Source organism: Hyla sarda, chromosome 3 (genome assembly GCF_029499605.1).
Source record: "Hyla sarda isolate aHylSar1 chromosome 3, aHylSar1.hap1, whole genome shotgun sequence".
NCBI lineage: Eukaryota > Metazoa > Chordata > Amphibia > Anura > Hylidae > Hyla > Hyla sarda.
In genome coordinates this window covers 91,199,726-91,211,453 of record NC_079191.1, presented here as the reverse complement: position 1 = coordinate 91,211,453, position 11,728 = coordinate 91,199,726, and the positions used below count along the sequence as shown (strand labels likewise).

Here is an 11,728-nt window from a genome sequence, read left to right as displayed (position 1 = left end):
CCCCTGATCTACAGTCTCCAAAGCCTCCCTCCATCTATAGTCACTTTCTATAAAACAGGCAAATAATCTCCCCAATTTTGTTTTTTACCCACTCTTTGGAAAGTTAAAGGAGTAGTCCAGTGGTGATTCAGTGGTGAGCAACTTATCCCCTATCCTAAGGATAGGGGATAAGTTGCAGATCGCGGGGGGTCCGACCCCTGGGGCCCCCCGCGATCTCCTGTACGGAGCCCCGACAGCCCGCTGGAAGGGGGCGTGTCGACCTCCGCACGAGGCGGCGGCCGACACGCCCCCTCAATACAACTCTATGGCAGAGCCGAAGCACTGCCTTCGGCAATCTCCGGCTCTGCCATAGCGATGTATTGAGGGGGCGTGTCGGCCGCCGCCTCGTGCGGGGGTCGACACCCGCTATCTCGGCGGAGAGCCGGGGCCCCGTACAGAGAGATCGCAGGGGGCCCCAGCGGTCGGACCCCCCGCGATCTCAAACTTATCCCCTATCCTTAGGATAGGGGATAAGTTTTTCACCACTGGACTACCCCTTTAAGCATTAATGTGAGGTGCGCTAAACGCTTACAGTGACAATTAAACATTAATCATTAATACAATTAGCTGGAAATGATTCCAATGCGTATCCATTATAGTGATTATAGTAAATGTGTGCAGACTATGTCCACCGTGTCACAAAGCAGATCTCCCCCTTTATGTTGACATAACTTTGAGCACTGTGGTTCTTCCTTGAGTATAATATACATAAAGGTCACGATGATCAATAGTGTCATAGGAAAGACACTTTACAAGGGAAAACAGGTCGATGGCTCCATTTTTATATAACACAGCTTGAGCTGCTCTTTTGGAACATTTTGTTTTCAGTACTGAACATATTCTTATGAATCATACGGTTGCAATACATAGGTCATCATTAGGATTTTTAATGGTAAAAAAACAAGGATACAAATGTGTAAAGGTCAATGTGCTGATAAAGGGTCTCGGTAATGTATAATCAATTCTGACCGTGAAGTTTTCTGTTGTTGCAGGTCCAAATATAATGATCTAATTCCCAATGTCTCAGCACAATGTATATTAATATATACATCTCCAGGAACAAGACTGCACAGTCAATTCATTATCTGCTCTCACAAGACCACCCGTCCACAACTCCGCATCTAGTGACGTCCATGTATTTGACATACAGTATATAGAGGGTCAAGATCCATGTGTCAATTTCATTCAGAGGGATTGAGGGAAATTGTAACCCTAATGAGGGCAAATACAGTTCTACACTACGTGACCCAGGGCTAACAATGGGAATCCTACTAAGTATAGAATAATGAGGTTTTATGTGACTGGCATGGCTACAATGGAGCAGCTGAAAAATTGGGGAATATTAGATTCCTGATATCTAACGGTATGCTGTTGGCCTTACATGAGTGACACTGTATACAAACTAGAATTGCAACAATGGCCAATAGCAACAACCTGTTAGTCTAGTTGTTAAATAAGATTATCGACAAACATTCCAGAACAATAGCTGCTCCCGTGAGCACATTAAAGGCATCGTAAGGCATAACTGATGTACAGTAAGATGGAAATATTTAAAGGGGTTCTTTGCATTGATTGCCTCTATTCGCTTATAGGGGGCTGGGCGGTATGACCAAATATGTGTATCACGGTATTTTTGTAACTTATGGCGGTTCCACGGTATATAGCAGGCCACTGGAGATCTATACTGTACGCTGTATCCCTATGTCCGGGCTGCAAAAGGTAAACAAAATAAACTTTAACGCACCTTCGTACGTCGGCCTTACGCTGGGGACGGGAACGTCTAAGAGCAGTCAGCCTATCACTGGGCGCAGCGATGTTTGGCCGGTGATAGGTTGAGCCCACTGTCATGTAAGTAGCCGGCTTCTTACATGACAGTGGGCTCAGCCTATCACCTGCCGAGGCGGAACATCGCTGCGGCCGGTGATAGGCTGACAGCTCTCTGACGTTCCCGTCCCCAGAAAGCAGGTCCGGACCGACGGGGAAGGTGCGTTAAAGTTTATTTTGTTTATCTTTTGCAGCCCGGGCATAGGGATACAGCGTACAGTACAGAGTTCCAGCGCCGGCGGCCACAACAAACAGGAGGGCAAGGAGGGCAGTGTTTGCAGGTGATGTGTGAGTATTTACCCCGCGCTGGGCTTATAATTAATTGGGGGGGGGGGGGGGGGGGCAGAACAGCGCTCGCAGGTCACATATGATTAGTTCCCCGATGTGGGGATAGCGCAGCGCTGGGCTGATAATTCATTCATTCCCAAGGGGGAGGGGCCCATCCGGTATTGCGGTATGGGGAAAAATTCATATCGTGCAGCACAAAAATGTTGGTATTCGGTATGAACCGGTATACTGCCCAGCCCTAGGCTAAGCTGTAGTAGCAGGTGCAGTCGGTGCTACAGGGGAGATGCTGTAGCTGTGTAAACCAGTGTTTCCCAACCAGGGTGCCTCCAGCTGTTGTAAAACTACAACTCCCAGCATGCCCGGACAGCCAAAGGCTGTCCGAGCATGTTGGGAGTTGTAGTTTTACAACAGCTGGGGGCGCCCTGGTTGGGAAACACTGATGTAAACTATGGTACTGAATGGTAGGTGTCCTAAAAGTCAGACTTCCCCTGATCCCACTGGTTTCCTCTAATGTACATAGGCTTTTAGGGGGGGATTTATCAAAACCTGTCCAGAGGAAAAGTTGCTGAGTTGCCCATAGCAACCAGATTGCTTCTTTCATTTTTCAGAGGCCTTTTCAAAAATGAAAGAAGCGATCTGATTGGTTGCTATGGGCAACATTTCTTCTGCCCAAGTTTTGATAAATCTTCCCCAGTATGTGTGTTTTGTGTGTACCTAGGTTTGGGTGTCCCTAAAAGCTCAGGGGGGGGAGAACCCCTTGAAGTCGGAAATACATGGAACCCCTTAAAGTCGGCAATACATGGAGCTATGCCTAATTGACATTGGTGTTTTGTGAGACATCTAAGGTCTCAGGCAGCCCAAAATGCAAACATTTTCTGATACTCAGATATTTTTTTTAAAGGTTTCTTATCCATGTAACACTTCATCATCATCAAAATAAAATAACCAATTACCAGTACCAATAATCACTTACCAATAAGATTCCGCCACTCAGGGTCTAAATCTGCCTGATTGGCGAGACATCCTCGCATGACGTTCCAGCAATAATTGTCACACAGCTTTGTGTTGGCGTGACCACGACAGAGCGGACAATACATGAGCTTCATGACTTCACGTGTGCATTCTCGACTCATAGGGACCTGCTTGGATAAAATACAGTTCGATATCATAATTCTGCACCGTGTAATGCCTAGTGTGGGCATAAGGGGGCGGTACATAACATAGGAACTCAATATCACTGCCCTGCACCATTCCTAACACAACGCGTGTAGTAAAGTACATTGAAGCACAACCCTGCAACAAGTGCCGGAGTGTTCTACATTGAATGGGAGACGCTGAGACTGGACTGAGAAAAATCATACGCAGCACTTTTCAATCTGAGACAAAACTTGGAAATGCTTGGAAAATTACCTGAATGTAGTCACTACAGGTCAGTGAAAATGACATTTTGACAGTTTCCTGACATATTCGGGCCTCGGAGGCACAAATCGTGGGGTGAACAAGCCCTAACAATACACGCCAGTTTTGCTGAGAATGTGTACATTTTCTACCCCATGTTAAACAAACAGGAGGATAGGAAGCAAAACAAAGAGCAGTTACACTATATATAAACACACACACACACACACACACATTTTTTTGCCAGTTTTCTGGGCCATAAAACAGCAATTTTATGGTCCAAAAACAGGCCCCAAAAAAACTACTGAAAAACAGCTGTGTTAAAGGGCTAGTCCAGTGCTGAAAAACTCCTAAGGATACGTGATAAGTTTCAGATTGCAGAGGGTCCGACTGCTCAGGCCCCCCACGATCTCCCTGTACGCTGGCCAGATAGCGGGTGTCGACCACCGCACGAAGCTGCGGCTGACACGCCCTTCAATACAGCGCTATTGCAGAGCCGGAGATTGCCAAAGGCAGGGCTCCGGCTCTGCCATGGAGTTGTATTACATTGGAAAAACCTGAACCCGAACGTAGTCACTAGCTGGCTATGCTCGAGCTATTAAAAGAAATGGGGCCTGTGCCTGTCCAAGCATGAATACGTCAAACAAGTTTGGGGAGATTAATCAAAACCTGTGCAACAGAAAAGCTAACTATATTCAATAGTAGAGAGAACAGAAAAGCTAACTAGTTGCCCATAGCAACCAATCAGATCGCTTCTTTCATTTTTGAAAAGGCCTCTTGGAAATAAAACAAGCAATCTGATTGGTTGCTATGGGCAACTAGTCAGCCTTTCCTCTGCACGGGTTTTGATAAATCTCGTTATTTAAAAAAAAAATTCTGACGTATCCATGCCTCCGAGTCACAAATGTGATGGTAACCGAGTCTTACACTAGAGAGCTGCTTAATCTGTCCCTGCGCCTCTCCATGACAAAGAGAAAGACATTACTGTAACCTACTAAACATTAATACATAATATAATGTAATCATTTTATTTAATGGATAGATACCGGCCCCAGTTTGTCTATGGATCAAAACTCTTATTCACTTTCCCATTGGGATCACCTGATATCTTTTTCTTAAAAAATGACCGCCATTGAGGTAGTCCATGTGGCCCATGAAGTACAAAGGGGCCCTAGCCTAGGGTGGCATCCTCATTGTGGTGAGCCTTTGCAAAGTTAATACTACAGTACATTAGCATGCAAAGGTAAGATGGCACCAGGCAGAAATAAAGATGACGGGAGAGGTAAATGATACACACTAATATATAATGGATATATCAATAATATAATGTGATATAACTACGATATGGGATCAATCTATGATTGCACGGGGTCTGCGATAATCATTCAAATCCCCTTCCCTCCAGAACCGTCCCCCGGATCACCCCAACATGGGGGGAATTCATGAAGGGATTTACACTGGATTTTTGATGTATATTTGTCGCACACTTTTAGTGGTATACCGGCCTGCGTGATTTCTCACAATCCAGCTGTTTTACAAGAGTTCTGTTTTTTGCTTAGCTGTAGGCAGGGATTTACTAACTGTTGCAAGTGGGTTAAAAGGTTGCAAGTGGCTGTCTGCATATACCCACCCCCTTACAGTGAGGACATGCTGGGAGATGTAGTCTTGCTAGCTGGTGGGTGTTAAATGCGGACGGGCAGTGGGTGGTATATGCCGGCGGTATATGGGGGGGGGGCGATGTGGTGGCATACTGTGGGCGGCGGGTGGTATATGCAGGTGGTGGGTGGTATATGGGGGGGCGATGTGGTGGCATACTGTGGGCGGCGGGTGGTATATGCAGGTGGTGGGTGGTATATGGGGGGGCGATGTGGTGGCATACTGTGGGCGGCGGGTGGTATATGCAGGTGGTGGGTGGTATATGGGGGGGCGATGTGGTGGCATACTGTGGGCGGCGGGTGGTATATGCAGGTGGTGGGTGGTATATGGGGGGGCGATGTGGTGGCATACTGCAGGCGGCAGGTGGTATATGCGAGGGGCAACGGGTGATATATGCAGGTGGGCGGTGGGGAGCGGAGCCGGTCGGCCTGGTACAATGTTTATAATACTACAACATTGTAATTTCATATTTCCCGCCCGGAGCTGTGATTGGCCGAGGGAAAAATGAAACTACAGTGCCGTAGTTTCATATTCATGGTAGCCGGCCGGGGAGCAGAGCGCTTGTCACATGTGCTGCATTACTACAAATGCTGCATTACTACAAATCCCAGCATGTTCTTACAGTAAGGACATGCTGGGAGTTGTAATTGTGAGGTGCGGGCAGGTGACAATGGGTTAGTGCATTTAGGGGAAAAAAGTGGTAAAAACTGAAATAAATACATATATATTGCACATTTTTGTCACAAATGCGGCTTTAGAGCAGAAAAATCACAGAGGAGAGGAGGTGGTGTTACAAAGTGATGTGCTGAAGTCATTTCTTGGTTTTTGCTTATGTGAGCCAAATTTATTTACCTCCCCTGTGATAGTACAGTGACCCCTCGACCTACGATGGCCCCAACATACGATAATTTCAACATGCGATGGCCTCTCAGAGGCAGCATCAACATACGATGCTTTTGTATGTCGGGGCCATCGCATAAACGGCTATCGGGCAGCGCAGACTACTTCAGCTGCCATCAGATAGCCGTTTACGGTGCCCCGTGAGCTCCGGTGATGTCTCTTACCTGTCCTCGGGGCTCCGGAGCGTCCTCTTCGGTATCCTTTGCATCATCGGCGCTCTCCATCGTCGTCATCACGTCGCTGTGCACGCCGTCCCATCATCCAATAGGAGCGGCGTGCGGAGCGACGTGATGGCGGCGACGTAGAGCGCGGATGCCGGGGAAGAAGAGGCCTTGCCGGAGCGTCGGGGACACCTGGGGGACGCGGCAACAGTGATGGATGGCGACATTCCGGGCAGCGGTGAAGGTCCGGAGCGACGGGGACAGGTGAGTACATCTTACTCTAACAGTGGTCTACAACCTGCGGACCTCCAGATGTTGCAAAACTACATGTTGTAGTTTTGCAACATCTGGAGGTCCGCAGGTTGTAGACCACTGTCCTATACTTTACATTGCACGGATCCCTCAACATACGATGGTTTCAACAAACGATGGTCCGTTTGGAACGATTACCATGGTATGTTGAGGGACCACTGTATAATAAATGTGTCACACGTAAGAAACACTTAGGGGGGAATTCATCAAGAGTGTTGTAGGTGAATGTCTTTTTACCCCGTCTTTTTACCCCATTCATTCATGTGGTGGAAACTATTTTCCTGCACCAGATTTATAATACGGTGCAGGGCAAGTGATAAATCTGGTGCTGATCACATTTCTTACATCAGTTCACCGCTTTGTATGGTGATTCCTTTGTGACTTTTTGTGAGACTTTTTATTCCGTGCAACAAAATCTGCGAATTTTTTAAAAAGGCTGTCCACAGTCAGTTCTGTAAGCCAAGTAATGGCTGGTGTAGATTTGCACCTAAGTTAGCACAGTTGCGAGAAAAGATGCGACAAACTGAAAAGTCGCCTATCATGAATTCCTTACCACTGCATGATATCAACTGAAATTATGACTTGATATGTTCCTTTTGCAAAACCTTCTAAAGCAAAAGTCGCAATGAAAAGTCTCGAAACAGCATCTGAGACAAACTGTGAGGTAAATGTTCACCAAAAACCAGGGTAAAACCCCCCTCTATCTCCTATATGACCTCTGAGACCCCCACAGATTATAAAGTGACGTCATATGCCATTTTCTGAGAAGAGGATACATTATAGGGTGGGTTCACACTACGATTTTACTGGACGGGAACCGGCTAGGGGTAGCGAAAACCGGGCGCTCCCGTATCCCAGCCGGATCTAATTCATTTCAATGAGCCGACTGGAGTCAAACGGTGACTCCGGTCGGCTCATTTTTGCAGACCACGGTTTTAGGTCCGTCACAAAACCAGATACGGGGCAAAAATGAGCCGTTTGAAATTAATCAGATACAGGCCGGGTCCGGTAGAGTAAAATAGTAGTGTGAACCGAGCCTTATCAGGGATATATATTATAACAATGGTATAATGAGATCACAGTCATGTGTTCTATTGATCACAGTATGCAGGATACTTATTGTGCCCACCTACCTGCGTGACCTTCCTGACAATATCAGCCGCGGCGCCAAGTCCCTGGACAAAGGATCGGGCAGCAATAAATGCCCTGGTCGCTTTTAGTTTAATTTCACGTGGAATATCCCCGAATGGCTTCAGCTGGTCATACTGCTTCACCAGACAGTCTAAGTATTCATAAGAAAAGGTGAACTGTGAGTTCTGTGTCTTGAACACTCTCTCCAGTAGGTGGCTCCAGAACTCTGTCAGTGCCTCCTCCAGATTCACTCCGTTGCCGCGGTAATACCGCCGTAGCTCTACGTACAAGTCTCTGAATATATTTCCGTCATTTTGGGTGTAAAGTTCCCCATACTGGCTGGGAAATGTGTCCACGAGGATCTGCTCTGATTTGTTCAACAAGTCCTGGAAGTATCCTGGGAAGGAAAGAGATATAGAAGGAATGCTATGGAACAACTGTAATAAATCAACATGTGGGACAATATCTTGCCACTTGCCGTCGGTGTGCGGAAGTTTTTTTGTTTACATGAAAAGGCGTAAAACCTGAAAAACCTGTACAGGCCTAAGCCTTTACAATAAGGGTGCGTTCACACTGCGGAATTCAGCGAGCGGAGATTCCGTCTGGCGGCGGCCGCCGAAAATACTTTGGCACTAGGGCCGCGGGGCACTGAGCCGTCACCATTGACGGCTATGCAATGCTCGCGGAATCCGCGCAAAGAATGAACATGTTCTTTCTTTGCGCGGAACAGTTACAGCGGCGGAATTGTCCGCTTCTGAAATTCACGGAGACCTGTTCACACTAATGTTAAGTTCACACAGCGGAATTCCGCTTGCGTAATTCTGCCCGTGGAATTCTGCGGGAATTCCGTAGAGTGAACGTACCCTAAAGAGGACACACCAGGTTTTCCGTTGTGTGTTTTTGTAACAACCCCAGTATTACCCAACCAGTGTGCCTCCAGATATTGCAAAACTACAACACCCAGCATGCCCGGACAGCCGAAGGCTGTCCGGGCATGCTGGGCGTTGTAGTTTTGCAACAGCTGGAGACACACTGGTTGGGAAAAACTACTTTTCATTCAAAAATATATGAAGAAATTGACAACTGGGTTTTACCTTACATCCAGTGAATAGTTTGTGCCCCCAAGTTGCCTGATACCGTCAGTATGGATTTAAAGGGGTACTCCGCCCCTAGACATCTTATCCCCTATCCAAAGGATAGGGGATAAGATGTCAGATCGCCGCGGTCCCACTGCTGGGGACCCCCGGGATCGCTGCTGCAGCACCCCGCTATCATTACTGCGCAGAGTGAGATCACTCTGCACGTAATGATGGGCAATACAGGGGTCGGAGCAGCGTGACGTCACGGCTCCGCCCCTCGTGATGTCACGACCCGCCCCCGTCAATACAAGTCTATGGGAGGGGGCGTGGCGGTCATCACGCCCCCTGCCATAGACTTGCATTAAGGGGACGGGCCGTGATGTCATGAGGGGCGGAGCCATGACGTCACGCTGCTCCGGCCCCTGTATCGCCCGTCATTACGTGCAGAGCGAACTCGCTCTGTGCAGTAATGATAGCGGGGTGCTGCAGCAGCGATCCCCGGGGTCCCCAGCAGCGGGACCGCTGCGATCTAACATCTTATCCCCTATCCTTTGGATAGGGGATAAGATGTCTAGGGGCGGAGTACCCCTTTAAGTGTCCAAGAGGAAAACACCCAGTTGTCAATTTAATCTGAAAATTTCAGGAGAAATAACAAGTCCCGGGCATGCTGGGAGTTGTAGTTTTGCAACAGCTGGAGGCACCCTGGTTGGGAAACACTGCTCTAGTCTTAGGCTAGGTTCAGACTGCGGAATTTCCGACAGAAATTCCGTTTAAAAATTTCTGTCCGAAATTCCGCTTGCTAAAAAGTACATGTAAGTCAATGGGATTTCCGTGCACCTGTTCATACTTCGGAATTTGCGTGTCTAATTTCCGCTAGAAAATTTCCGCGTGAAGAAAGGAGGTGCTCTTTCTTCAGACGGATTTTCGCAGCAGAATCTCATTGACTTCAATGGGACTCTCATTTCCTGGCGGATTTTTGTTCAAAAGCGGAATGTAGGCAGATTGAAAGCGGATTACATGCGGAAAATCCGTACTGATTTAAATTTAAATATGATCAACCCACTGGTTCTTGGACTAGCCCACATTGAAAAAATTGACTGACCTGGTTTGGGTCATGTGATCACATGGTCCAAAAGGGGCTCAACTTGGCTCTTAGCACTCCCACTGTTTTCTGCTTGTAATTGAAGCAGAAATTCAAGGCGGATTTGGTGGCGTCATTTGGCGGCGGATTACTCGCGGAAATGACAAAATTACGTATGAAACTGAAAAACGCCTTTGGAAGTGGAAAATAGTCGCGGAAAATTTTGCAGGCAGACAGTCGGAAATTCCGTAGTCTGAACCTAGCCTTATTGTTCCCATCTCATGGACTGGTTATTATCCCTAATGTCTGATGTAATATCATATATGAGGCTCTTACGGTCAAAGTTTCGGTTCTGCGTGAAGAGCAGGCCCTGGACGGACAGGCTGGATTCTCTCAGAGAGTTGTCAAACTCCATTTTACTGATGTTGGAGAAGTTTTCTTCCATCTCCGAGGTGCAGCAGGTGTAGCCTTGTGGACAAATCCTCAGATGTTCACCTAGAAGACAAGATACATGACCGTGCGTCACTAAACCATAATGGCAGATGTTTTTCATGTAGGTCCATAAAGATAAGTGCAGCCGAAGTTACTGACTAGTCCTTGACTGGATGGGATTTTAGATACATCCCTTCCCCTCTAAACCCACTCCCAACCGATTATAACCCATTTTTCCCCAAAAAGGACACTGACACAAATTGTGGAAAAATTGGGCCGGGTGGCCCATTTATTTAACAAACAAATAAATAACAGTTAAATATGTTATACATATAAACATAACCAAAGTTCACTGGAGGGCACTCCCCTCCCCCAATCAGACTTGTGCACCATGATCTTACCCCTGGCCGCGACCACCTGTCCCAGGGGCACCCAGATAACCTTCTGCACCATCCTTCAAACTCCTGAGGCCCAGAACCACCACCAGGAGGCCCAAGTGAACAATCTCAAACATTTATTTTTCAAACTACTACCTCCCCCGAGACCCTTTCACACGTCACACCACCTATCGCTACCCAACCAACCAAACAACAATAAAAAGGGGCGGGACCTTCTCCCTGCTTCCACACGCCGGCTGGTGAGTACCCTCCCCCATAGCAACCCCTTATATACACTCCCCCCTCCCCTCCAGAATGACCTCCCTGTCACCCCACTTTCAAGCCACCTGCTGCCGTCCCTTAAAGGGGCAGCAGTAAATGAACCCCTTATACCACCCCATTACCTTGCCATCCATCCTGTAACCCAAATTATCCCCTATTCCATATGGAAGGGCCACTAAAACCCCCGTCAAGGAGCCACTATGCCAGGGGTTCCTCCCGCTCTGTTTGCTCCCAATAACCCAGGCCTTGAATGTGAAGAAGTCACCTACCCATTCTTATTAAAGGGGTACTCCGGTGGGAAACTAAAGTTTTCAAATCAACTGGTGCCAGAAAGTTAAACCGATTTGTAAATTACTTCTATTTAAAAATCTTAATCCTATCAGTACTTATCAGCTGCTGAATGCTACAGAGAAAATTGTGAAGTTCTTTCCAGACTGACCACAGTGCTCTCTGCTGACACCTCTGTCCGTATCAGGAACTGTCCAGATTAGAAGCAAACCCCTATAGCCGACCTACCCTGCTCTCGACAGTTCCTGACATGGACAGAGGTGTCAGCAGAGAGCACTGTTGTCAGACTGGAAAAAACTACACAACTTCCTCTGGAGCATACAGCAGCTGATAAGGGATAACTGGAATGGTTAAGATTTATTAAATTGAAGTAATTTACAAATCTGTTTAACTTTTTGGCACCAGTTGATTTAAAGAAATGTGTTTTTCCACTGGAGTACCCCTTTAACTCTCTGGCACCAATTGATTTGAAAACATTTT

The 11,728-nt window shown here is 47.2% G+C and overlaps 1 protein-coding gene across 2 annotated transcripts in view; it reads right to left on the bottom strand.

Annotated features, from left to right (window-relative positions):
* Positions 1–11,728, bottom strand: part of GPC1 (glypican 1) — a 103,653-nt gene that overhangs the window by 21,272 nt on the left and 70,653 nt on the right. Inside the window, exons 2-4 of one of the 2 annotated variants that reach the window (XM_056564562.1) lie at positions 10,206–10,364; positions 7,712–8,106; positions 3,125–3,293 (exon numbers count right to left, since the gene is read on the bottom strand). In XM_056564562.1, the coding sequence (XP_056420537.1) occupies positions 3,125–3,293; positions 7,712–8,106; positions 10,206–10,364 (723 nt within the window). The remainder of the gene's footprint in view (positions 1–3,124; positions 3,294–7,711; positions 8,107–10,205; positions 10,365–11,728) is intronic. The other variant, XM_056564563.1, reaches the window with a different exon arrangement.